The 27,370-nt window shown below is 62.4% G+C and overlaps 1 protein-coding gene across 2 annotated transcripts; it reads right to left on the bottom strand.

Annotated features, from left to right (window-relative positions):
- Nucleotides 1–2,562: 2,562 nt before the first annotated feature.
- On the bottom strand, nucleotides 2,563–25,323 carry ITGB2 (integrin subunit beta 2). Of its 2 annotated transcripts, XM_032865213.1 has the most exons (16): nucleotides 25,246–25,323; nucleotides 17,987–18,047; nucleotides 17,603–17,691; nucleotides 14,835–15,015; nucleotides 13,866–14,036; nucleotides 13,136–13,377; nucleotides 11,763–11,918; nucleotides 11,320–11,415; nucleotides 9,350–9,439; nucleotides 8,348–8,488; nucleotides 6,625–6,812; nucleotides 6,246–6,490; nucleotides 5,910–6,129; nucleotides 5,308–5,513; nucleotides 3,168–3,334; nucleotides 2,563–3,008 (listed from the first exon to the last, which is right to left on the bottom strand). In XM_032865213.1, the coding sequence occupies exons 1-16, from the start codon at nucleotides 25,276–25,278 to the stop codon at nucleotides 2,946–2,948; spliced, it is 2,349 nt and encodes a 782-aa protein (XP_032721104.1). In that variant the 5' UTR covers nucleotides 25,279–25,323; the 3' UTR covers nucleotides 2,563–2,945. The 2 variants fall into 2 exon arrangements, with proteins under 2 accessions (XP_032721104.1, XP_032721105.1); XM_032865214.1 differs by lacking the exons at nucleotides 13,136–13,377; nucleotides 13,866–14,036; nucleotides 14,835–15,015; ... (1 more) ...; nucleotides 17,987–18,047; nucleotides 25,246–25,323 and adding an exon at nucleotides 12,012–12,553.
- Nucleotides 25,324–27,370: the final 2,047 nt, after the last annotated feature.

The following is a 27,370-nucleotide window of genomic DNA, read 5'->3' as shown; positions in this document are numbered from 1 at the left end:
TCTAAAACTTCGTTCCCTCCCCTCCCTGGGAGGGTCCCACCGCCCCTAGAACTGAGCTTGCCAGTGTGCCAGGACCCGTGTGCCAGGACTGTCAGTCATTGTGAATGTGCCTCCTGGTCCGGGCGACACTGGAGGCAGCTTGACCTCACCTTTGCCCCGTCCTGCGGTGTGGGAAACCACCCCCAGGGCTGGACTAGGTAAGTGCCAGGTCTGAGGACCAGAAGGAGGGTGCCTCGGGGCTAGCATGGTGGCCTGGCCAGTTCCTGCGCTTGGAAACGAATACATCCCTGCCTGGGTTTAGACGTGTGCCTCCAGGGGCGCTTGGGCAGCTTAGTGAGTTAAAGCCTCTGCCTTCGGCTCAGGTCATGATCTCGGGGTCCTGGGATCAAGCCCTGCATGGGGCTCCCGGCTCAGCAGGCTGGGTCTACAGCCAGGCCAGTACTGCATCTCCGACAGAGTCGCCGTGGAGTTTGGGCCTGTGGCCGCGCGGCGCTGGGTCCGTGAGTCTCAACCCAGCGGCACGCTGACCTGAGCGGGCAACATGTGTAGACAGTGACAGCGCCCGCCCCTTGGCAGTGAGGTCCGCCTCAGTGGGACACTGTCGTTTCCAGCTTCCCAGGGGCCCGCTGGGCTAAGACGGAGATGGAATGGGCCGCCGGCCTGGGCCGTAATAGGGCGTCGTCCCTTCTGGCTGCCCCACCTGCCAGAGCAGAGCCCCTTACAGAGAATTTACGATCAAAGTCTGGAACCCAACGCCAGGTACCCCACGCATAGGCCCAGCTGCCGGTTTGCGCAGGATGGGGGCGCCAGGGTAGCATTGACGTGGGGTCAGAGGCAGAAGAGAATGCAGGTAAAGTTGAATGTCCTTGTAACCGCTGACCTGTGCTTGACGAGGGCAGGGGGTCACCTTCTGGGAAGCTCCCTGCCGTCTGCGTCCCTCACTAGAGGGAAGAACCTGACAAGGGTTTGGCCTTCAGGATCCCAAGAGTCTTGAGCACAGGAAAGTCCTCTGGGAAACTTCCCTTTTTACTTCCCCAGCTCCAAAGTGCGGAAGTTGCTCAGCAGATCCCTCGGAAGCGTCGTGGTCCTGGGCCCACATTTTCATAAGACCCCCTCTTGCACCAAAGGGGTCGCAAGAATTCTTTCCTGGCCGTCAGCTCTGGACCCTGACTGTCCAAACCACATCATGGGGCGAGCGGCCCCCCGGGTATGGAAGCTCGGTACCCCCACCCCACCTCGGCCTACACCTGTCTTCATGGGGCCGTTCATTCACATCCTTTGTAATAAACCCATAAGCCAGTGAGTGAGCCGCTTCGCAAAGTCCCGGAATCCACTCGTGGCCCGTCCTCAGAAGCACAGCCAGCTGGGATTTGCACCTGGCCCCGGAAGGAGGGGAAGCAGCTCGGTGGGCCTGAGCCCCTGGCCTGTGGGATCTGATGCTACCTCCAGACAGACATTACCGGAATTGGGGCGGATTGGTGGGACACGTGCCCGGGGTCCTCAGAGAACTGAGTTCATTGCTTGATGGTGCGGTAGAAACACGGCCGTCTGTGTGGCTGACCGTCCTGTTGACCCCGGCTCTGTGGGTGCTTCGGGGGCCCCCCAACAGCAAGGAATAGGATGTTGGCTCAGCCTTTCTCTACTGCGAGGGGCATGCGGCGGAGCCCCTCGGGGCCATCTGAATGACGGCTCGGGTGTTTTGTTTGTTTCAAATATTTAAGAGAGAGAGAGCCTGTGTGTGCAAGGCACACAAGCGGAGCCCCTGGCAGAGCGTGGAGTCCGACATGCGCTCCAGCCCAGGACCCTGAGATCACCCCCGATCTGAAACCAGGAGTTGGACACCCAACTGACGGAGCCACCCAGGTGCCCCACTGCGGGGCTGTTTTCAAGTCAAGAGTTAGGATGGGATTTTAACATGTATGCACATAAAGGAAATAACGTCGGGCTATGCCCTCTGAGGGTGTGTTTACGTGTGTGATCACAGACCCACAGGCCCCCTCCCCCTGCCCCCCTGCACCGAGTCGGCTCTCGCATCCACGTATGTGCGAGCTGAGAGAGAGCCTGCATCCCGCTGTGGCTACATGGGACCGGAACGTGGCCCTTCCCCTGGGGACTGTGGGACCTCCCCACCCCCGACGGGCTCCCCCCGACCCTGACCTGGCTCCCCCCTGCCCCGACCCTGGCCCACACCAAGCCCGCTGACCGTGCCGATTGTGGGTGCTCCTGTGTCCTGGTTGTCACCAACGGACACCAACACGTACCACCATGCCACAAGGTGGGGCCATGTCCCGTGGCTGCGTGGTGCTGGATTCATGTGACATAGCCCACGAGAAATAAACTTACTTTAAAACTCAGATGCCGATTTCCCGGCTCCGCGGACGGCCGCCTTCTGTGAAGCCGCCCCGAGTCTTCTGAAAGCTGCTTAGGATGTGGGGCAGGGGTGGGGCGGAGAGGGCCACGGACACCCGGCCGACAGTCGAGGAAGGAGAGACGCGCGCCATGGCCCGCGGGCCACACGGACCCTCGCAGGGTACACAGAGCCCAGCTTCCACGCAGAGCGTCAACTGAAGTTTTCTTTATTTTTTCCATACACACGATTGGGAAACATCGTCACCAACGGAATGTGATTTTATACCACAATAAGTTCAAACATAAATAAATCTGTACCACAATGAGATTGCCGCTCTAAGTCTTATAGGAAAACGCACCGAACCTCATAAGACCCAAGCGATTCCTTCTTCAAGTCTCTACTACAAGGTCAGACACATCAGAAGGGGGAGGCTGTCCCTTCGGACACGTCCGTATTGTCACCGACCATACCTAGTATCTCAAAAGCAGAAAACGACAGTGGGATTTCAGGTTAATGGGTGAACTTGTCGAGGACTGTGACCCCGTCCCTGGAGGAGACGCGAGCTGGGCTGTTTCCGCCTGGTTCACTGAGTGCCCTAGCTCTCGGCAAACTTCGGGTTCATGACTGTCGTAGTGGCACTCTTGAAAAGCGGGTTGTCCTGGAGGGAAGGGCGACTCATCAGTGGAGGGGAAGAAAGCCAGGAGCAGGGATGAACATCCCGGGGTCCCAGCTCCACAGATGAACTACGGGGGCATGTGGACTGGGGAGCATGGGGGGGGCATGTGGGATGGCCTCAACCCCAGGGACAGCCACTCACGTTGTTCCACTGGGACTTGAGCTTCTCCTTCTCGAACCGCTTGTACTCGCGGAGGTCACTCACGTGGGTCAGAATCTTCCAGATGGCCAGCAGAAGGATGCCGATGGCAACAACGCCAGACACAGTGCCACCCACAATGGGGGCGACTTGAGGGCCCCCCACACACTCTGAGGCAAGGAAGAAGTACACACGCGAGTGTCAGGCCCACCCCGGCTCACTGGGCCCCATGGGTGCCCTGCCCCAGGTCACTGCCCAGTGCTGAGGCAGACAGAGCTCTCCCACCTCCGTGCTCGCCATCAAGGCAACAGGTGGGTGAGGGAGCCCCCAGCCCCCAGTCAGGGACCCCTCCTGTGGTTTCGGAGGAAGCTTAAACAACCCTTGTTACCCAGAAAGAAAGTGGGCCCAGGATGCCCCTAGCCAGGGCAGAGCCTGGACAAGATACCTACCTCCCAACTTGGTGGCCACCAGCTGGGACAGGAGGGCCCCGTCCCTGAAACTCGCAGAGACAGAGTAGGAAAGGACACCCAAGGCCCCCAGAACCTCTTCCCTGAGTCTAGGGACAAGCACTCAGTGGGCGAAAGCCTCCCGAGGGAACCCCGGTGGGGTCCAAACGACCTGACCCCTCCTTCAGGGTTGGGCTGGGCTGTGTCACACCTTAGCCCCTGACCAAGGGACGGAGCCCTTATCTGCCTGCCCCTGGACACCCGTGTTTCCCTGTGCTCCCTCCATCATACTGTTCTTTCTAGGGGGCCTTAGTGTCCTATGGAGGTTGAACAACTTGGCCACGGCAGCACAAACCCAGACAGGACCCAATCTGCCCATCAGAGAAAGCCAGCGGCAGCTCTCCAGGCTGACAGGCCGCATTGTGGGGGCCCCAGGCACAGGCCGTGAGTGCCACCTGCCTCCCCGGCGTTCCCTCCATGGGGAGGGGAGCTGGGAGCAGGTCTCCGTCCTGCAAGGGCCCCGGGGGACGGCTTGCCCATGCCTGCGGCATCCACCTTGGGGACTGGGCCCCTGGCCCCATGCTCCCCTGCCCTCAGCCTCTCTGAGCAGGAAGCAGGGGAGCTGAGCATCTGGGTGCCCCGCACACGCCTGGTGGCTGCTTGTCCAGAGCCCTGAGGCCCATCCCAATGTGTGTCCGTGCTCCTGACGTCCCAGCACCCACATGTGTCCGTCTCTGTCACCCACCCAGTGTGCCTCCTAAAAAGTAGCCTGACCCCCACACCACTTGTTGGGGCCTATGGGTCTGCCTCTTGCTCCCCCTGGTCCCATGCCTGTGTTCCATCCAGGGGCAGGCTCTGTCCACGCTGTCCCACGCCCCCACCGCCCCTACACATATCCCTCTGCACGCCACTGTGCCCGTGTCCGGCAGGGGCCTCATGGGTCCATATTCAGCTTCCGAACACACAATTCCAATGTGTCCCTCGCTCTTCCCCAAGCTGCTCATGGCTTTTTGGTATGTTTGGAGAGAGACCCAAATGCGTCGCAGGCCTCACAGGGGCTCCATAAAAACCCAGAGCCAAGGGCCCCTGACCCCATGCCCTCCAGTTCCCCCGCGCGGATGCTCCCATGCTGCAGTCTCCACGGCAGTGGTCCTCCTCCGAGAGACCGTCTGACCTTGACGTCGGGCCCACACACCACCCACATCATCTTTGCGCCTCATGATCCTGGCCACAGTCCCACGCTGTCTCTGGTACTGGCCAAGTGTGCCCCAACCCTTTGGAATGTGAACCCCACGAGGACAGGCTTGGAGTCCCCATGCCTTCAACCACTACCGGGCCAGGTATGGCCCCGGAGCCCAGTGACGGATAGGCAAGCAGCATTTCAGAAGGCGTGCCACCTGGGCTCCTGGCCCCATGCCCCCTTCCAGGGCTGAGATCGGAGCCCACGGTGGTCTTCACACAGCTCTCTGTGGACCCACTCTCGGGAGCCCCAGGCAGTGGTCCAGGGGTGGGGACCTAGCCCACACGTGTCCCCTTGGCCGGAACAGCGCTGTCGTGCGGGGACAAGCCATGCACCGCCTCTCACGGGTCACAACGTGAGCCAGGAAGAGGGGGCAGGCTGTGACCGTGGCTGTGGACGCTTGCCTAACCCCCTGGCCAGCCATCTGAGTGGGGAGAGACACCCTCGCCGGCCTCACCTCGGCTGTCGTCCACGTGGATGTCGTAGCTGTCCCTGCCCGCCCGCTGCCGCAGGGTGAAGGTGATCCAGCAGCCGTCCAGATCCCGCTCCTTGCACCTGCGGCCCTTTTCCGGGGGAGCGCTCAGCAGGCCCACGTTCCCGCACTCCGCGCTGCAGTTCCTCCCCGAGGGGCCCTGGTCAAACTTCAGGCACTGGGCGCAGGTGCTGCAGAGAGGTGTGAGCCCTGAGTGCGAGCGTGAGCGCCAGTGTGAGTGTGAAAGCGAGTGTGGTGTGAGTGTGAGCGCAAATGCGAGCGTGACGGTGAATGTGAGCACAGGTGTGAGTGTGAGCGCAAGCACAAATGCGAGCGTGAGCACAAGTGTGAGTGTGAGTGTGAGCACAGGTATGAGCTTGAGTGTGTGAGAGCACACACCCCAGAGCTCGGTGCCCAGTGGCGGGAGGGATCTGCTGGGGGGTGGGTGTTAGGGGCTCCCTGCAGTGACGAGGGCTGCAAGGACAAGGACGGGGGCGGGGGGTGCGGGGGGGGTGCGTGGAGGTGCTGGTGGAGGAGCCATAGGGGCTGGCGAGTGGCGCGGGGTGCGGTGGAGCGGGGGCACTCACATGTACCGGCCGCAGGGCGATGGGCAGCCCAGGCATTCCAGGCACAGTGGCGGCTGGTAGCCCGCGTCGCACTCGCACACGTTACAGCGACACCGGCCGCGCCCGTTGCACTCGTAGCCCTCGGCGCTCAGGCAGCCCCTGGTGGACCTCTCGCACTGGCACGCGGAGCCCTCGAAGCCCTCCCGGCAGTGGCATTTGCCGCAGTCGCATGTGCCCCGCTCTGCAGGAGGTGGTGGGACTCAGGCCCGCCGCCCGTCCCTCCGCCCACGGTCCCGCTCGCCCCGTCCGCCTGTCTGTCCACTCCCCCACCCGTCCCTCCGCCCACACCGCACTCACCCTCGCCCCCGCAGACCCGCCCGTCGTAGCGCTCGCAGTTGACGTTGTCACACTCGCAGTAGCGCCCGAAGATCTTCTTGTTGGGCACATCGCTCTGGTGGCACACGCACTGTCCGCACAGGCAGTCCCCCAGCCCCGAGCAGATGATGGAGTTGTTGTCCCGCCGGCAGCTGCCCTCCAGCTCCTGGCTGCTCCTGCCGTGTGTCTGGCACTCACAGTTCTTCCCGATGTAGCCAGCCTCGCACCTGCAGCGGGAGCGGCCGGGCTCAGGTCCCGAGGGGGACGCAGTGCCCCCCGCCTTCTCTCCGCTGCCTGCCGCTGGATCGGCTGAAGCCGGCCTCACCCCGCCTCACCCCGCCTCCCCCCCCCACCCCCGCACCTGCAGACGCCGCACTCCAGGAAGCCCTTGCCGCCGCAGAGCCGGTGGTCCTGGCTCATGTCCCGGCAGTGGCACTCGCACTGGGGGACGACATGCACGGTCACCGTGTCCGTGAAGCCCAGGGCGCGGATGAGGAAGGACTGCTCCTGAACGCACTCCGAGGCGGTTACCTTCACCTGGAAGGTAATCTGTGCGGGGAAGGCAGGGCTCAGGCCAGGCTGGGACGGTGGGACCAGACGTGCCCCCATCTGCTTGCCCTGCGGCCTGGACTTGGGGTTTGTCCAGGAGCCTGGCTGGAGCAGGGGGAGGACCCAGCCCTTCCCAGACCCCAGGAGGGGATGCAGGGAAGCATGGGGAGGGGACAGAGGGAAGAACACAGAACACCCCATGCTAATCCAGGACTGGGCACCCAACACGAGGAGAGAGAGAAGGGCGTCTGGAGCACCAGAGCTGGACCCACAGGAACGTGGGGGCAGCAGCCCCACCGGGGCCTGCCCTACCAGAGCTGCCCTCCACACCCATCATCTTCTGGCTTGGCCTTACACCGGGAAGGGGGTGGGTGTCGCTGGAACGTTTTTAACATTCATGTGTTAGAAAGCAGCCTCAGTGGCTTGGGAAAGGACACAGATTTTCTCCGTGTCTGGAATACTACGACGCCAGAATCCCACAGGAGGCTCTAAATTCTGGATATGGAGTTGTGCTCTGACCCCAGATAAAGGGTAGGGGACCGTGCCCCAGGGGAACCAGGTGGGACAGAGCGGAGTCCCCGCCCCCCCAACCGGGAAGTCAGCAGCTCGGGCTTCAGGGAGCACCAACCGGTCAAAAGCAGCCACACCCCAGATCAGTTTCCGCGACCTGCTGTAGGGGACACTCACGCAGAGCAGAAACACAACGAAGCGTGAAAGAAGCCATCAGCCCGCCCAAGGACTGAATAGACTCCTGAGTGGGTCGCCCCAAGGGAGGGAGAGAGAGTTCCGCGAGAGTCTAGGTGCAACCCTGAGCGAGTGACACACTTGAAGGAATTCCAATGTCCTATTTAAAATCGCAAGAACAGCAAGTATTTTTGCTGAATATTGGTTCCCAGCCAGAAAAAGGAAAAACTTAATTTTTATGATCATAATAAAATCACAATGTTATGGAAATAACTCCTAGAAATAACCCTATTTCTAATCATCCATGTGGCCCATGCTTTAATATCTTTGTCAAAGAAAGAAGGAAAGAAGGAAAGAAAGAAAGAAACAAACAAACAAACAGGAGCGCCTGGCCGGCTGGGTAGAGCACCCGAGTTCTGATCTCACGGTCACGAGTTCAGGCCCCACATTGGGTGCGGAGCCTACTTAAAAATAAGTAAATAAAATAACACCCTAGAAGAGAACCCCCCAAACCGGAAACCCAGGAATCGGGAAACAAGACCAAACAAACCAGATGCGCTGTGGGCACAAAAGACCCCCTTCTTTGTCGGTATGCGCTGGCCAGCATCCGCCCCCAGGGGGCGCTGCCATGCACCGTCCTCCGACCACACTGGGAAGCCCACACCCGCTTCTCTCCTCACCCCTGCGAGAGGCCGCCTTGCCCAAGAAGTGTCTGGTTGCCCGGGGACAGAGCTGGATTGGCCGTGACTCTGGCCCTTGTCCTTGCTTGTCCCTGTGCTAGCCGTGGGCCTGGGTGCGCTCCTAGCTGTCCCCGGGGGAGAACCTTCCGGAAGGGTGGGGCAGGGTCTCACCGGGACATTGATCTGGACGCCGTCACAGTCCCCTCTGGGCTGGTCCACGTGTGACACCCCATTACTGCAGAAGGAGTCATAGGTGACTTTCAGGGTGCTGGGGATCAGGTTGTGGTCCAGAAAGACCCTGGAGGAGAGTTTCTGGGGGGAAAGAGCAGCTGTGGGTTAGGGGCTTCCTACCGCTGTCCCCGGGGCTTCCCGGCCGAGGCGCTGACGCCCCTGCATTGCTCATCCTTCCTTCCGTCTACATGCCCATGGGGAGCTGGGGAGGCCCCCCAGGACAGGCTGGGGAGGGGGCCAACAGAGACAGACCAAAGCCACGAGGATGGGGCCTGGAGGTCACCCACCACCACATGCCCCGTGCCTGGCATGGGCTAGGAGATGGGGAAACTGTGTAAATGAATGAGAGACAGAGAGACAGCTACAGAGAGACAGAGACAGAGGGAGATGCAGAGAGACAGAGGGCGAGGGAGACAAAGACAGAGAAACAAGGAGAAACAGTGATAGAGAGGGAGAGACAGGGAGATACTGACAAAGACAGAGAGAGAGACAGAGACTAGAGAGATAGACAGAGCCAGGGGGAGAGACAGAGAGATAGTCATTGGTGGGTGAGCAGGGCCAGTGTTGTGGGTGTGATGATGCAGGAGGGCCTGCCTGGGGGGTTTCGGGCCCCACAAGGGCATGAGGAGCAGCCCTCAGCAGTGCCTTAGCTCAGTCCAAGGGCACTTCCAGGGAGCTCTCAGCCTGCGGAGCCGGGAAGCCCACTGGACCGCAGCCGAGGAGGAGGCTGGAGGCCGTGTTTCAGGGAGGTCGGAGGCGAGGGTCGGGCAGGGCACACACATGCCATCCCTGGGGCAGGACCTGATGGGTCCGTGGGAAGAGCCAGGCTCTGCTTGTCCAGAACGCCCTCGGAGACCACCCTTCCACAGGCCTGCAGAGGGGCGGGGTGGGGGGTGGGGTTGGCCCCTGCCCCAGGGGTCCCGCGAGCACCCAGGCTCTCACGTTGTAGGCGTTTTTGATAAGCTGCACCACGTTGCTGGAATCGTCCGACAGCTCCCCGACCGCCGACTTGGGGATGACCTCGGTGAGTTTCTGTTGGGCCAGGAGACCAGACCCGTCTCAGCCGAGGCCCTGGGGCCACAGAAGCCACGGTGTCCCCGGAGCTCATAACACCCAGAAGGTTTCCTTCTCGCCTTAAAATGGTCCAGACCATCTCCCCAGATAGCTTATCGCTCGGTTAAAACGGCGCATGGTCAGTGGCCCGGGACCAGCCCATTTCCTTGCCGGGAGCACTCCTCCTTGGCCGACCTCCAGCTTGCGACCTGCTGGGACGAGCTGGGCCTCGCCGCCTGGACCGGGTGTCGCTGCCCGGTAGGCTCGTCGGGTACAGCCAAAGCAGAAAATCACAAAATGTGCCGACACCGTCAGGAAGGGGTGGGTGGCGAGCACTTCCATACTGTGATGTAATCGCAGTAACGACCGTGGGGAACGGGCCGGGGTCCCGCGCGGGGGCAGGCTGCAGCATGTGGAGGCCGACTCTTTGCCCCCGTGCCCCTCTCTCTGTTGTCCATAGAAGACCGAATCCTTGCTCTCTCTTACAGAACTGATGTTTGGGTCACTTCTCTGCCCCAAAGCCCCCCGTGACTCCCCAGATAGAGTCCAGGTACCTCCACAGAGTCCACAAGGCCCGCCACAGCCCGGGCACCAAGCCCCTGTGGCCTCCAGCGCCCTCTCCCCTCCACCGCAGGTGCAGGACCCCCAGCCCCATGGCTCTGGGAAACTGGGCTCTTCCTCCTCCTGTCCCTCCAACCTGCTATCCCTCAGTGAGGGGCACCAAGGACAGTCCAGTAAATGCTCTCCTTACAGGCTCTGGGTGGTCTCGATGCCCCTCACCCAGGAGCCCCACAAATCAGGAAACAGGCTCAGAAAGGCCTGGGACTCGCCAGGGCACCGTCCATGCTGGGGCTTTGCATTCAGATCTCCTGCTTCGACTCCCATCACCACACTGTCCTGCCCCGACAGCAAGTTACCCGAGTGGCCCCTAGTGCGGCCTGCCAGGTCCTGCACCCGGTCACCAGCCCTGCACGGAACCCCTGTCCCTGTGGTTTGGCAAGCTTCCGGGGCCCACCCCAGGGGTTCTCCTGGACCCCTGCCCTCCCCCTCCTCTGTGTTCCCTGCAGGGTCCTGTCCTCTTTCAGAGCCTGGAAAACTGACAGCAGGAGCTGCTGATGTCTCCGGGTTGGGCCCCCCCCCCCCCCCCCCCCCCCCCGCCAGCATCTCACCCCCCACAGAAGTGGCAGCAGGCCCCACCACGGTGATAACCAGGACCAAGGGTGGGGGGCAAGCAGGTGCCCTCACAGCCCCCCAGAGCCGAGAGGAGGCTAGCCTGGGCGTGCTGGGAAGGCAGGATGGCAATCCCGGTGCCAGACAGCGGGCGGGAAGGGCAGAGGAGGAAGAGAAAGGTCCCCGCACTCTGCGGGAATGGAGCAGGGACGGTCACCCCGAGAAGCCCCGAGAGACCAGGGTTCCCAAAGCAGAGAAGCAAGTGCGGTCGGCGTGCAGAGCTGGTTCGGGTGGGGACCGGCTCGGGCGCGGGCGTGTGGGGGCGCGTCCCTGTGGAACACCCCCGACCTGGGACGGAAGGGCCGGGGCAGCGTGCACGCGTGTGAACCGTGTGAACCATGCCCTGGGTCAGCAGAGACACTCGCTGTGCCGCAGCGGACGTGGACACACGGCGCCTCGTTACCGTCCACCCACAGAACATCCTTCCCGCGGCAGCGCCCGGGTGCCCACCCTGCCCCCCCGGGCCCCGCCCCCACGCCCCTCCCCCGTCACCCCCGCCCTTCTGCGCCCCCCTGGGCCCCGCCCCCCTGGGCCCCGCCCCCTGCCCTCCACCCAGCTGTGCGCATGCGTCTGCCGTGCCCGTGGGTTCCCCCCGCCCCCCCGCTGCTCAGGACCCCCACGCCACCAACCTCGTAGGTTTTCACCATTCTCTTGGTCACCGCAAAGATGGGCTGGATGTTGTTTTCGGCCAGTTTGTGTGCCAGCTGGCCCACCGACGGGTAGTCCTGGAGGGGAGTTCTGGTCAGACAGCCCGGGGTCAGGGACAGAGCCCCGGGCCCTCTGTCCGCCCCACCCGGGGCCCAGACCCGGGCCCAGACCCCGGTACCCCACCCCCGAACAATTCCAGGTCGCAGCGGGTGAAGGTAAGCTCCTGCGACGGGTCGGGGACCAGACCAGGGGACGCCGACCTCGCCCCAGCCCCCTGGGCCCCCTGTGCCGCCAGCAGAGGCTCCCCCCCAAAGCTGCAGCCCGGCCCTGGCGTTCCCTCCCGGGACCCCCCTGCTGTCCACTCCTCTGGGGACGCGGGGACACGGGACGGGGGGGGGACACGGGACACGGGAGGGCCACGCACAAATTCATTGCTGCGCTTGTATGTGTTGTCCTCCAGGTGGCAGCGGCCGTCATTGGGGGTCAGGATGGCGCCCAGCTTCCCGTCACCCGCAAAGTGGAAACCGTCATCCGTGGCAAACACCAGTAGCCGAGTGACGTTGCGCCAGCCGATTTCCTCCTGGGGAGACGGCGGGGTGACGGCCTCAGTGTCCCCCGTGGGCACAGCGTGGTGCGGCAGCCTCGAGGCCCCTGCCGTGCCTGTGCCCCACACCTGCTCTTCCTGGGAACAGGAGGACCCCTCCCGGGACCAGCCGCGGGACTCGGAGTCCGTAGTCCAGTCCGGATTCCAGCACCAGGGCTGCTGGAGAAATGCCCTCGCACATGGCAGGGGTGGGGGGATACTGTCTGCTGAAATACAGCCCATGGCCTCCCTGGCCACTCCGGCCAGGGACCAATCTTGGGAAATACCCCCAAAACAGAAAATACTCACAGAAACGCATATTACAACATGAAACATGGTAGAACAAAGGATGACGGAAACCGGGAGACGTGCAAGGGGACACGGGTGAGATGGGGACGCTAGTGACACACGTGTGGTCACAGAGCCGGCAGGACACAAAAACAGAAACATGGTCGCTGTGCCTGGGCCCACAGAGAGGCTGGGAGCCTGGAGTCTGGTTTGGGAAGGGTTAAAACAGGGTGTTATACAAAATAATAATAAAATAAAAATAAATAACAATAATATTAAAAACAAAACAAAAAAAGGGGCATCTGGGGGGCACAGACAGTTCATCGTCTGACTTGTTCCAGCTCAGGTCATGGGGTCAGGGTCCCTGCACTGGGCTCCCTGCTCAGCGGGGAGCCTGCTTCTCCCTCTGCAGGCCGCTCCCCCTGCTTGTGCTCTCTTGCTCTGACAAATAAATTTAATAAAATCTTTACAAATCAAACAAAAGAGCCAGGGAGCGGTCCGGACCATAACACCTACAGCACAAACGCAGCAGGTGTGACGGAATGGGGCGACCACCGGGGTTGGTGATGAGGCAGGGGGAGGGCTGCTGTGGGGAGGGGCCGGCGACCCACCACTGAAACCACACACGGGGATGCCTGGGGGGGATGCCGCCTTCCCTGGGGGGAAGCCACGGCAGGGGGGACGCCATTCGGGAGCCGCGAGCACCACACTGCTCCGTGGGCTCACCCTGCAAGATCCTGCAATGGACTGCGGCGTGGACGGTGGCCCAGTGTCACAGGCCCACGGTGACATGTGTGGGTGAGCGGCAGGCCCCGGGGCCGACGGGGCCCTCTGAGTCTGACGGGGCCACCCTCAGCGGCCGGCCCCGTGGCTGCAGGACAGAGGTCTGGGGAAGGCTGGGGGCCAGGCCAGGGACAGGACCTCACCAGGCACGCGGCGACCTGCATCATGGCATCCAGCCCGCCCTCGGGGGCGTCCAGGTTTCCGGAAATGAGCTGCTTCCCGACCTCCCTCTGGAACTGGTTCGAGTTGTTGGTGAGCTTCAGCACGTGTCTGAAGGCGAAGGGGGGCTGGCACTCCTTCTCCTTGTTGGGGCACGGATTCCTCAGCTTCTCAGGGTGCGTGTTGACGAAGGGGAGCACCGTCTTGTCCACGAAGGACCCAAAGCCTGGGGGGCGGGCGGGGTGAGGGCGGGAGGCAGGGGCGGCCCCAGGCGGGGGCTCTCCCGCGAGCCTCGGTTTCCCTGCTGTGGACCAGGGCAAGCGAGAGAACGGGACGGCGCACACCCACGTGCATGAGCGTGGGTGAGACGGGTGTGTGAACACAAGCATATGCATGTCCTGCACGCAGGGACAATGGCTGGGGAGGGGACCTAGATGAGAGGCGGGTGTCCCCTTGGCCCCCGACTTGCACCGGGTCCGTGGGGGGGGGCACGTGTGTTTGATGGTGCGACTACCGTGCAGGTCACAGATCTTCGCGTGGCATGACGGTGTCAGGGGAGCCAGCGTCCAGGCGTGGCCTCCCCAGGGGGCCTCCCCAGGGGACCCTCTCCATAGGGGGTCCCTGGCAGAGCTCCCCGCGCAGTGCCCTGCCCTGCATGGCCGTGGGGAGGTGTGTGCGCAGCAGGGCCGGCTGGGACTGGGGGGGTCGCCTCACCGATGCGGCCGGACTCGGTGATCTCGTTGAGGGCCCGGAGCAGGTCGCCCCCCAGTTTCTTGACATTGATGAGGTCATCCAGCATGGAGTAGGAGAGGTCCATCAGGTAGTACAGGTCGATGGGGTAGCCCTTGGCCCGCCGGAAGGTCACATTGAAGGCAGCCGCCTGACCTGCCGGCAGAGACGGGAGAGTTAGGGCCTCTGGGGGCACTGACGTACCTTCTACGGGTCCCCAAATGCTCACAACTACCCCCTGAGGCCTGTGGACAAGTCACAGGGCACCTCAGGAAGGAACCACATCCCCCCACAGAATGTTCCAGACATAAATCTACCACTGAGAGCTCGCAGTTCAACTAGCACTGCTGAGATGCCGGTGGGCCTGGCGGCCTGGGCAGCCTGCTCCGTCCCCGCACCAGCACCCCAGCGGTCCGGGTGCGGGCCTGGGTCCCAGCCCAGGGGCAGTGGTACAGGGCAGGTTCCACCCCAGCCCTGCCCTGGCCTATCCCCGTGGTCCTGCTCTTCACCAGGTCCCCTTCCTGAAGGGCGCCTCTTGGAGCACAGACAAGGTTCTGGGGTCAAATCAGTTTGAGCAACACTGACTTAAACAGTCGCTCAGGTTGCTTGGCTGCAGGACTTATCAGAGCCTTGACTCTGCCAAGCACACCTGGCATTCCGAGAGTGGGACAGAATAGTGTTTCTCAGATGGTTCCCTTTCTCATTTGGGAAGGACACAGCAGAAGCACACAGCAGCAGACACCAGGTGTTGGGGCATCCTTCTGCCGGCAGAGGGGAGAGGCCCACAGGGGAACTCAGACTCTGTTCTCGAGGTTTCCAGCAGTCCTCGGGGCTCGCCTACCTGCCTCCTGGCCTGGCCACGTGGACACTTGTGCCACTGGTGGGCCCTGGCACCCAGAGGGACCGACACACACACACACACGCTGACTCACCACCAGCCAAGCTCAAGCCTACCTGGTCTCAGGTAGAGTGTCACTTTCTGTGGGGACAGCTGCTGCTGGCTGCCCTTCCTGTCCCCCTGGGTCTCAGCCAGGCTCCTGGGGTCCATGATGTCATCAGCCGCACAGCCCTTCAACAGAAGCTGCTCCCGGGTGTCGCAGCGAACAGAGTCTGGCTCCCCGAGCCCGGTGAAGTTCTGGGGGGCAGTCAGGGGTCAGGAGGAGGGCAGAGGACACGTGGGGGCGACACTGTGGGGGCTGCACAAGTCCAACCCTTGGGGTCCTTCGAGGAGGCTGTCCCTCCTCATTTGCACCTGGGGTTCCAGACAGGTGTCCTCACGGGGGTGGGTGTGGGTGGGGGCTGGGTGTCTAGGAAGTTAGCCGCCAGCCGACGGCCTCCCCGTGAGGCTCCAAGATCACCCCAGTGTGGAAATGGGGTGTTTGCCACCATTGCCTCCCACAGCAGAGTGACTGAAGGACCCATGTGTCCAGCCCCAGGCTGGCCGGTGGGGTCACTCAGCAGCCCCAGGGCCGGGAGCAGCCGGCTGAGGCACCTGGCCAGAGGTGGCCAGGGTGGCTGGGGTGGCCAGAGGTGGCCAGGGGTGGCCAGGGTGGCCAGGGAGGCCAGCAGTGGCCGGGGTGGCCGGGGTGGCTGTCCCCTCCAGCAGCAGATGCTTTGGTAGAGGTGCCCTCCTGACAGAAGACACGTGGGACCCCGAGAACCCCAGCACATGGGCCAGGACTCTGGGCCAAGCCCCTCGCTGTTTGGAGAGGAGTGTGGGGGTCCTGGGTTCAGGGCAGTGTCCTCGTGCCCACTTCTCCCCCATAAGCGGGGCCGGAGCAGGCCCCATTCCGTGGCACGGACACCTGTCTCTGCTTCCTTGCAGGGAAGGAGTCTCAGGAAGGGCAAGGTGCCGTGCGGGGCCAGCTAGGTACTAGGTACGTGGGGGGCCGCGGGGCAGGGAGGGCTGGCGCTCCCCCTCAGGACTCTGTCAAGGCTCGGAGAACTCGAGAAATCAAGTGAACTCCCGGGAAGCCTCCTGTGGAATGCACTGGGAAGCTCACGGAGGTTCCGCGGAATCGCATACGCTCACGGAGGGGCAGGGGAGCTGCGACCTGCTGGAGGACGTGTCAGCCCCAATCCCTGGCTGTGGCCAGACCACATCCAAGGGGGGAGACCACACCCTGCCGCGACTCTGTGGGCTGCTTGCGGCGCTCAGAAGGTCCCATCCGAGCGTCGTGGGAGGGAGAAAATGAGGAAGTGTGCGGCGGATGTCAGGAGCCCCGCTTCTCCTGAAAGGGAACCGGAACCTCCAGAGAAACCGGAGTTCCAGGCTTGGGGCGGAGATGCAGGGCTGGGCCTGGGGCGACCGACTCTGGGGTCAGGAAGCGCTCAAAAACAGCCACGAGGGGTGTCCTGGGGGGACACAGAGCCAGCCTGGGGCAGGGGATCCCCGTGGCCCAAGCTGGGAGCATTTGAGCCTCAGATGACAGTGACGGAATAAAATAAAACTCTAACACTCTGTGGAGCCGCTCAGATGAGAGAGAGACGGCGAAGGACAAACTCCTCCTCACGTCGGGAGCCGTAATGGGAGTTTATGGACCGGACGGCACCCCTGGCAGTACTGAGCAACGCCGGCGCAGACCACCCGGGGTGCTGACGTGAGGGCTGTGAGCCCGACGGGGAGGGAAGGTCTCCTGGCCCCGGCGCAGCTCCCCACAAACTACGGAATCACTGCAGAGGAACAGTGACATCAGCTGAGTGGGCCGAGCTAGCGTCACCCGCGTTGGGACAACGGTGACGGCGTGAGCCCGTGCAGTGCTCTGGCCGAAACACACAGGAGCTTCTGGGCCGGAGCAGAGGAGATGCCGGGCCGTGGACACGGCTGCTGTTCTGCCCCGGTTGGAAATGTCAAGGGTGCATGACATGGGCGGGGGCTCCTCTGTCGTGGTTCCGGGAGACTAAAGGGACAGGACCGCCGCCGCCAGCAGAGCGGGAGCCTGGGTCCTCGGCAAACAGAGTGGAAGGCACTGCTGGAACAGCTGGAAATGTTTGCGGAGGGCGGGCAGATGGGATCGAGCATCGGGGCAGCTGTCCCGTCCTGGAAAAGCATATTGTGGGTCTCCGGCAGGCTTCTTGTGCGTGAGAAGGACACGGGACGTTTTCAACAAACGGGCTTCAGGTCTGCAGTCTGCTTGCGAGTGCTCGCGAGAAAATAATAGTGTGTGCACACCCGTGTGGGGCTCCCGCCACACCTGCAGCACCGGAACCTCATGGACGCCCCAGGGCAGGGGGCGGGGTCGGCATCTGGAGGGCTCTGGGGGAGGAGCCGTGGTCGGGATCTGAGGGTTCTGTCCAGGAGGAGGGTGGGTCTGTCATTTGGGGACCGTGCCCTGGCTGTCCGGGCCTCTGCCCTCCTTCCTGGAAGGCCTCACAGCCGGCCACGACAGAAGACCGCGGCAGAGTTAGGCTCCCCACGTGGAGCCTCCCACACCTTCCACACTGAGAGCTGTTCCTCTCACTTCCCTGGATGCCTCCTAGCAACCCACGGCCTCTGGGCAGGGCTCCTGACTGGTCAGGGGGCACGCGGCCACCCTGGGGTGAGGCCGGGTCTGTCTGTCTGTCTCTTGAACAGGCCATGCCCCAGGCTGCTCCCGCCCCCCCAGGGAACAGAGTGGTGGCGCCCCGGGTGCCAGAAGCTCCAGAGGCAGAGAGAGGGCCCCCAGCTCAGGGACGGGCCTACAGGACGGGCGTGAGGACCGGCAGGGCCTGGCGGCTCTTACCAGCTTCTGACACCAGGCGCAGCCAGGGCCCGACTCCACGCACTCCCGGCACGTGCTGACTTTGTACTTGGTGCACTCCTGGCAGAGGGCTGCTGGGAGACGACGCGGCTCCGTGAGCGCCGGGCCACCCGCGCAGAGCCACAGGTGCTGGGGCAGCGGTAAGGGGGGTGCGGGGGAGGAGGGGGGTCCGCAGGAGGACCAGGAAGGGCAGGAGGGAGGCTGGCGGCCTGGGGCCAGGCCTCCAGGAGCTGCAGAGCGTGGGCACCCGGGGGCCGGGGTCTGGGACGCACTCCCTGGGGCACAGTCCTTCTGCAGGCGCTGGAACCCAGCTCAGGAGCACGGGGGTGGCCCCCTTCTTCCCAACCCAGGATGCGGAGAACTCACCGGACCAGAGGCTCAGCAGAGACCCCAGCGTGAGCAGCAGGGTGCGCCGGCTCAGCATGTCCTGTGGAGGGAAGGGGTCTCGGTGACGCGGCCCTGCAGCCCGGATTATGGGCTGCGGCCTCCAGATGCAGCACTGGGCGGTCCTGTGTCCCTCCACCCTGGCTGGGGATAACCGGGGTAAGCCCCAGCCACCGTCTTTCCCCGACAGCCTGAGTGGTGTGGCATGCGCCCACGGGGACTCCGAGGACGAGCAGGAAGCACACGTGTGCGTGCCCACCTCACACACACATCACAATCACACATCACACGCACACATCACACGTGTGGGGCTGCATGTGCCGGGTCATGCCTGAGCCCCAGGAACTGAGCACTGGGCTCAGAGCAGAGCCCCACCCCGCCCAGGCCTCCTGGTGGCCCCAGAACCAGACGAGGACGAGAAGTCGCCGGAGCACCTCCCGGGTGCCATGCCTGAGCCAGCCACCGGCTTGGACCCCTGCCAGAGGGCGAGCACAGAGTCCAGGCCTGCCTGGCCCAAGGCCATGGCTCTAGGTGACCGTGATTTTCTCTGGGCACACCTACTGTCCTCAGAAACCCGGCACCTGCAGTAAGGCGAGGACGGGCTGGGCACGGACGGATCCCGACGCCCCCAGAGGCACGGTAGGTGGGGGAGGCCCGGTGTTCAGGCTCTTGTTCTGGGTCCTCAAGGCAGACGGGGTGCCTTCAGACCCACGGCCTGCTGGGCTCTGGTCAGCATGGGCAACATCGCCCTCCCCCTACAGGGCCCCAGGTCAGGGGCTGGGCCCAGAGCAGGAACGCCCGTGCAGGTAGGCGCCCCCATCTCAGAGCTCTGTAGCTGGCTGTGGTCTTTCGTTCGACCCGGAGAGCAGCCCGGTGCGGAGAAGCCAGGAATCAGGGGTGGCAGGAGGAACGGGCCTGCTCGACCAGAAACAGATCTGCCCACCCAGAAGGTGATGTGAATGCCAGCTCCTCCCCCTGCTGCGGGCCTGTGAGGCTCCCGGGGCTACCCAGCCCAGCACATGGCCTGGGGAGGGGGGAGGAGGGGATCCTCAGGGCCAGCAGAGGCCACAACCCAGACCGACCGCATGCATGGTCCCCACCTCGGCCTGTAGGGCTCTGGGCATGGCCTGTAGGTGGGCCCCCCTTTGCTCTCCTGTAACACCTGCCTCTGTGCCGTGCCCAGGGCGGGGGCTCTGCGTGAGAGAGAATGGGGGGGGGGGGGCTCGCAGGGAGGGGCTCCTGCGCTGCGAAGCCCTGCCCAGCCTCAGACTCCCATTTTTTGGAGGTGACCCTCCTGCTCCCTGGTCCCCACCAAGATTATAATCAGGACCCAGAAATGTCAGAATGCTCCATCCTTCCCGTTTGGGGTCAAAAGCAGAAGCCACACAGCGCACTGGCTTCCTGGGTCAGAGCAGCGGCCGGATTGGCCCAGGAGGCGGGGGGCGGACAGCTCAGGTTCACGCCAGGCCCCATCCGTGCCTCCCAGTCAGGCGCATGGGGCTCAGGCCGAGGCTGGCTGTGGCCAGTCCCAGCTTCCATCTGGGTCCCTCCAAAGTTCACAGCTGACTGCCCGTGCTGACTCGAGTGTTCCCCCCACAGCCCTGGGCCTGCCTGGCCACTGTCTAGGGCACATCAGCCTCTGGGGAACGCCGCCACCCTGCCCCGAGGCTGCCCCCTGTAGAGGGTGGGAGGCTCCTTCCCAAGCACCCCAGCCACACCTGTGCTCAGGCAGGGTGAGCTGGCACCAAGGTCCTGGGGCAGTGGCTGCCCTACTCGCTCTCCTGGGGCCACAGACCGAGCCCCAAACATTCCCAACAACCAGCGTGTATGCTCTGTGGGCCCTGAGCACCAGCAGGATGTAGACCCGGGTGCCGGTTCGGCAGGCACACCCCTCCTACCGAGAGGGAGGGACCTCACTTCCTAACCCACAGACTTCGAAGTCCTGACCCTGACCTTGGGAAGCTGGGCGGGGGTGGGGAGCTGCCCTGTCCCAAAGCACTCCTTGCCCACTGGAGCATTGGGGTGGCCACGGGGACGGTGCGGCCACTGGGACAGCTGCACCCCAGCCCACGTGTCCCCCAGCCTGCGGGGGCAGGATGCCTGGACGCACTGCGGCTCTGGGAGCTCAGAGGGAGGACAGAGAGGCAGAGCCCGCAGCCTGTCCTCCTCTGCCCCAAGCAAGTGGGGCAGGCCAGCTCCCTCCTTGCCCTCAGGCAGCAGCAGGCAGGCACGTGCCCAGTGGCCGGGACTGGGCCTTGCCCGAGACTGATGTCGTGGAGCTGCACAGACCGCGGGCCCTCGGAGCGTTGTCCTGCTGGCCACCCTGCAGCAGCACAGGGTGCCCGACCTGGATGGCGGCCCGCCTCGCCAGCATGTGCTGCCTTGACTTCCCCCGGGACCAGAGGGGTGTGTGGACCCCGGCTCCGGGTGGGGGACTGGCCGGGAGAGCGCGCGTCTGCAGCACCACAGGACTGGCCGCCGTGGGCCCTCGACTTGTAGGGACACGGACCTGGGAGCAGGAGGCCTAGGCTGAGCCTGGGGAGGAGGAGGGGGACGGGGAGGGACGCAGGCTCCAGGGTGGGCTGGGCCTCTGGCCCAGCCGGTGGGGCTCAGGCCCTCCCTAGCACCCTACCACCGGAGGGAGGGTCCCCCACTCTGCCTGCCCTTCGGCTTTTGTCTCCCCACAGAGCAGGGTGGGACCCACGGTGCCTGAGCGCCCTCGGCTGTGAGGACTTGGTGACACAGACACCCTTCACGCCCCTGCCCGCGGTGGGGACGGTGGCACAGCCTGGGGGCAACTGCCGGAAGTCGGAAGTCGTGGGTCTGTCCCCCGCGGGTGGCTTCCTGGAAACCCAGCGACCCAGGGCCAAGTGCGCTCCCTGGCCCCGCCCCACCGCCCCCAAACGAATGCACTGAACCAGGGTCGTCTGCAGAAGGTCTGGACAGCAAGGGTCTGAGAGTGGAGGGAGTGCTAGAGGAGCAGCATAGCACCTTCCTTCCGGATCGCACACACGTACACACGCGCACACACAGCCCATATTTGGTAAAAGATAAGAAAAAGCAGAAACTTTAGGAAGAAAACACTGTGGGCAGCAGGCAGAGGGAGGGCACGGCGTCTGAGTCCGGACAGCAAGCTGGTGTCAGATCAGGCTTCCTGTCAAACCCGAGGAAGGGAACAAAGACAAAACAAATGCAGAAACAATGAAATCCCCTTTCCACCGAACCGGGCACAAACAGGGACAAACACAGAGACGGGAGGGTCCTCCAGGAGCTCACAACAGCAGGACCGCTCAGGCTTTGCTGGAGGCAAGAAGCAACCTTAGCTTCCAATAGCCTGACCTCCAGGGCCCTGTTAAGTCTTTCAGAAAATCCCTTTAGAAATTTCCTTTCTCTCTGCGCCCCCAACGTAAAAAATCATAACCGCCTCCTCCTCACACCCCCAGGGCAGCTCTTTCTGCCGCGAGTCCCGTCCTCGTGCTTCATAAAACCATCTTTTTGCACAGAAAACATGTCAAGAATCCTTTCCTGACCGCAGGCTCGCATCACATCAAAAGAAGAAGGTTTTGGGCGCCTGCGGGGGGGTGCTCAGCTGGTTAAGCCACTGCCTTGGGCTCAGGCCATGATCCCAGAGTCTGGGGATGAAGGGAGCCTGTTTCTCCCTCTGACCTTCTCCCCTCTCATGCTCTCTCTCACTCTCTCTCTCTCTCTCAAATAAATAAATAAAGTCTTTAAAAAAAATAAAGAAGAAGAAGGTTTTGCAAAAGTGCAAACCCTCAGACCAGGCCACTGTCAACTCCAAGGGTTCACTGCACCTGCAGGCCTGCGGGGCCAGAGGGCCAATCCCCAGGGGCTTACAAGGGACACGCCCAATCATGTGACAGGGGCAGCCTGGGGAGTGGGGGGAGGTGCTGGCGGGAAAGTTCAAAGATCAGAGGCAGAGAAGGGAGGCGGTGGGGAGCTGGGGTACTGGGGGATGGGCATGAAGGGGGGCGCCTGGCCTGATGGGCACCGGGTGTTACATGCAACTGATGAAACAATGAACTTCAGAGCCGCTGAAATGAAAAAGAAAAAAGATGGGACACAGGGGACCCGGGTTGTGCTCGGTCCATACTCACCCCAGGAGCTGGACGACTCAGGGCTGTTTCACGGAGGAAAAAAGCAAATGTGTACAACGGAGCTGAACTAGGCATCAGCCTCGGTTTAAGCCACAAGACAGAGTGTGGAGATGGGGTCGTTTCTGCTTTTCACAAGAAAACACAGAATTGGACAGAAGCCACACGCTACGGGTGGGGGTGGCGCTGGACCCGCGGTGCTCAGAGCTCGAGGCTCTGGACAGAAGGACAGACGGACAGACGCAGGGACAGAAGGAGCAGGGGCCGGAGCAGGCGTGACCTGCGTGTCCTCTGCGCAGCCCCACAGGCGTCTGCGAAAGGCGTCCAGGACGAGAGGCCCCAGAGCAGACCACAGTTCGTGACCGTGGGAACACAGTGAGACGCTCTCCCGTGTTGATCAGACAAAGAGCATCTCGCGAGTCGAAGAGGAATCGAAATCGCGTTTGCGGAGAACAGCTTCGGCCCCGGCGGTGGAAAGCCTGTGTCCGCAGCCAGGAGGCAAAGCCGATGCCCATGTGTCTGGCCGCGGACGAGGACGGAGGGGACCGGATGGGACACAGATTCAGAAGTGGCGGAAAGAGCGGGAAAGCTCTGGAGAGGGAGGCGGAAACGCGCGGATACGGGTGTGCGTCTGAGTCGGAAAACAAACAAAAAAGCTAAAATCCACAAACCCGTCAGAACCTGTTTCCTTGAAAAAGGCAACAAAATTGGGAGGAGGATGGCCACGCGGCTTCGGTTAGAGCGGTCCGGAGGGCGACCCCGCGACGGTGGGGGACAGGCGGCGCGGCTGTGGCTGTGGCTGCGTCAGAGACCGTGAGTGGGCTGCGCACCAGCCTTCAAAGGGGGTGAGCACAGATGGGGGTTCCCCAGGAAGGGGCCCCTTCACACCAGAGGCCCACGTAGGCTCCGTGTGGGGAGACAGGATGAAGAAAGAACCAGAAGAATGTGTATTTCCGAATCAGGAAAGCTTCTGCGCGTAAAGACTACGGAGGAAAATGTCAAGACAGATGGACCCTAAAAGAACGGATCTGTACCTAAAACAGAGGACGTGTAATGAATCCAGCGTCAAAGGGCAGGGCCATTTCATGGCAAGGAGGTGTTAGAAGTCGGGAACAAACAGGCAGATGTCCCTGGGGGCCGTGGGCGGGAATGGTGGCCCCAGCAGCTGCCCTCTGGCTGCTGCCCACTCCGCCCCCAGACGCCGGGGCTGCCTGCCCGGCTGTCCGGCTGGAAAATATTTCTCCCATCCAGGAGGCCCTCCCAGGGGGCCCCCGACAGCAGAGGAAGTGTGGGAGCACAACTCAACTTTCATGAGAATAAGGAAAAGTGACTGTCCCCCCAGACCCACATTTCTGTCTGGGCAGTGGCACGGGGTTGTCTGCACCGAGCGGGGTAGCCACGCCAGGGGTTCATGCGGAAGCCGGGGTCTGCTTGGTCCCTGACCCCCCAGGGAAGGGGGTTCTGAATCATACATTTGATTACAGTGTCCATGGGAGTTTGAGCTACGGGTCTCCCCCTGTTACAGGAAGGCCTTCTCCCGGGGTGCAGCCAGGTCCCTCCCGCCCCAGAGAGCGGGCAGCGTCCTCCACACAGTGGTCTGCAAGGCCCTTGCCGGTCTCGGCACTCCGTCCCTCATGAAATCTCTAGGCAATGCCCACGTTGGCCCAGGGCCTGCGGCCTCTGCTCAGGGCCAGGAGTTCCACCCAGATTTCCTGGAGGCCCAAGCCTGGGGCAAAGCCCAGGGGCCATGCTAAGTTCCCTCCCCGTTTCTCCTCCCTCCTGGATTTGCTTACCAGCTCCACAGAGAAACAGGTGTGAGACCCAGTGCAGAGCTGGTCCCCCCCACCCCATCACAGAAGCCTAGCTCGGGCCCCTCGGAGCCAGCCCAGCCTGCGGTCACCTGGACAGCTGTCATCCCCAGAGTGAAGCCTCGTGCCTACACCAGATGCGGGACGGAGCGAGGGCTCGGCCGCTGGCACTGGAAACTTCTGCGAGGACCGTAGGCTGAGGGGGGCCCCGCCCCCAACTGCCCCTTCTCCTTGTCCACCAGGGTCCCAGGAGTCCCCCACCTCCAGATGCGGTGAGCAGGTGTGGCGAGCCCGGCCGGGCAAGCAGGCAGGATCCCAGCCGGGGGTCAGGGGAAGAGGACGGGGCACCGGGAGGAGGTGAGACAGGGGATGGTGTGGAGTGCGGCCGTGTCAGCTGCAATCCGGGCTGACCTCAGGGTTCTGGCCCCCCACTCCCAGGAGATGTGGGGACAGGCTTCCAGGAGACTGGCAGTGAGCTGTGCAGTCACACACCTGATATCTGTCCCCTAAAACCAGCTGTCCTGTGACACCTTCACAGCAGCAAGCCGGAGCTTGAGACCCTCTGAGAGTCTAAGAGGAGAGGTGGGACCAGCAGCGGGAGAGCACACACACACACACACACACAGCACACACCCCACACACCCACTCACACCCGCACAGCTCACATCCTCTAACACTTACATAAACACACGCTTGCACATTTGTGCACACGTGCTCACAATCTCACACTCACAGGCCTTCACACAGCATGTGCACCCTCTCACACCTCCACACACACTCACACACACAGACTCTGGGGGGACAGACCACCACGGCCAACCTTGGGGGCGTGGGGAGGAGGGGGTCCCAAGCAGGAAGAGGAAGGCGGGCTGGGGCCCCCAGACTCCCCGCACGGCCCTGGTTCCACCTGCTCTGGCCCCTCTGGGGGGTTCTCGCCTGCCCCCCAGCCTCCTCCTGGCTCTGCAGGGCCTCAGAGCCCCCACGTCAGGGGCTTGGTAAGTATCTGGGACTTGTCAAGAGACCCTAGACCCAGTGGCAAAGGACTGAGCCTAGGCCCTGTCCTCCGGCCATGCTCGGTCCTGTCCCCGGTTACAGACGCTCCCGTTGCTCTGTGGGGCTCTGGCCACGGTGGGCACAGCAGTCCCCTTGCTGGATCTCCGGGAAAGGGAGCCCAGAGCAGACAAGCCCAGGGCGGGTAACGGGGACCAGGTCTGCAGGGCCCTCTCTAGGGCTGGGCCACTCCCCAGGGAAGAGCCCCAGGGCCCAACCGTTCCCCTCTAGAAAAACGAGCCTGGACACAGAGGAGCCCCTGTCCACTCACCCCGCTGATGCCCTGGTGACCTCGGTGGGGCATCCTGGCTGGGCAGGGAGGGGCGTCAGCTCCGTTGGTACCCTGGCCGGGCTGCTGCACTGTCGGGCGGACAAGCCAGCGAGCCCCGATGGGGAGGGCACGGTGCTTCCTGTTCCAGGCTGCTCTGGAGGAAGTGCTTACATGGGGCGATTGCACCACAGGTGGCCGTCAGACCCCGGCCCCCGCACGCCCCGCCCACGGGTGTCTGAGGAAGAGACCCCAAGAGCCAGCGAGGGACTTGCCCTTCCTTACACACGTTCCCGTGAGGAGCAGAGTGGCGTGAAGGGAGGGATGAGTACTGCGGGCATGGTCCTAGGGTGGCACCCGGGACTCGCCCCTGTGGGTGGAGGGGGCCGTGCCCTGCAGGGACAGAGGATGGCAGACTTGCATGCTGGGACAGGGGCCCAGCCTGCAGACTGCAGCCATCGGAGAACAAGGTGCTGGGACTGAGGGTTGTGGTCATGGAACGAAAAGTGTGACAGGGACTCAGGAGCACGGTGACCCTGGAAGTGAGCCGGTGAGCCGGACAGAATCGGCCCCAACACAGGCAGGAGGATGCAGACGGATGCAGGTGCAGAGCGCGCGCCCGTCTGACCGGCAGCGCCCAGGAGCAGAGACCCGGGGACGGAGAGGACCAGACACCCAGCGACGGGAGAGGCTCCGGACCCCAACGAGCGGCCCAAGCGATAGGCCACTGCCACCCTCGGGGGGGCTTCTAGTGCCCTCGCAGGACAGAACAGAGAGCAAGAAAATGCCACGAGGTGGGGGGCTTCGAGTGGGGACGGGGGCAAGGAGAGGAGACACGGATTGATGAGTTAAGCCAGACGCCTCCAGCCGGAGCAGGACCAGGCACCTGGCTCCCCGCACTGCGCACAGACGCTCCGCAGAAACAGGCAGACGGACAGACGGACAGACCCGACACGGACGTGAGGGTGGGGACACAAAGGTGAGCAGGGGAGCAAGCAGAAATGAGGAGGCCTAATAACTGCAGGTTTTAAAACAGACATAAAAATAGTAAGAATCGGAAACAAAAATCCCGCAGGACCAGAGCAGGAGATCAGGGGAGCACGCTGCCGTTTCTGGTGTGCATCAGCGGACGTTTTGTTGGGAAGTATTTAATATTACATGTGAGAACTACCAAAAAGCCTTCTTAAGGATATAAATAGGATGTATACATCTGAAAAAAAGAAAATATGACAATTTTTGTTTTAAAAACGACAAGAGAAATAGAAAAAATAAGATTATAAATTAAAAACATACAATAAGATATCAGGAATGAGGGTTTTTTTCTTAAGATTTTATTTATTTATGAGAGAGAGAGAAAGACAGAGTGGGGGGAGGGGCAGAGGGAGAGAGAATCCCAAGCAGACTCCCTGCTGAGTGCAGAGCCCGACACGGGGCTCGATCTCATGACCCTGAGATCATGACACGAGCCAAAATCAAGAGTCAGACGCCTAACCGACTGAACCACCCAGGCAACCCAGGAATGGTTTCACATGTTCTAGAATATTCCAGAATTTCAGGAATCATAGCACCTAGGAGGGGCTTACCGTCTCCCACTTCGAATAAACAAATTATTGCATCGGGTCTTAAAGATAAAGAGACAGATCAGTTCCAACTACACGCTCTCTATCAAGGGAATCCGGACGGTACAGAATGATGAGAGAATAACAAAGAAGCACAGACTGAGAATGTCCCCACACCACACACGGTGCGGCCTCACTAGATAAAGCAGTGACTGTCACTGGCCACCACACCACAGAGACGGATACTACGCACTGTGCACGTGCCTTTGTGGCGCAATCTGGGTGAAAGGGCAGTACAAATTTAGACACTAATAAAATAGACATCACGATTGTCACTTCTGCACTGAACTCGGACCAAGACTTTAGATCTACTACGGGGTTACAGGAAGAACAGGGGACAGAGGCATGTGTTAAATGACACCACAGGGATTCAACCCGCAAAACCCCACGAGACAAACCACAAAGTGCAAGGGAGAAGAGTGGGGGAAGGAGACCCGGCTCAGGAACCCACGCGTTAAGAGATTTAAGAGAAAATCAACCAATCGCAATGTATGGAGGGGGTGATATTA

This window comes from Lontra canadensis, unplaced genomic scaffold, assembly GCF_010015895.1.
Source record: "Lontra canadensis isolate GAN:19392208 unplaced genomic scaffold, GSC_riverotter_1.0 scaffold29, whole genome shotgun sequence".
NCBI classification, from domain to species: domain Eukaryota; kingdom Metazoa; phylum Chordata; class Mammalia; order Carnivora; family Mustelidae; genus Lontra; species Lontra canadensis.
The sequence above is the reverse complement of the archived record's forward strand: the minus strand, read 5'-3'. Positions and strand labels throughout refer to the sequence as shown.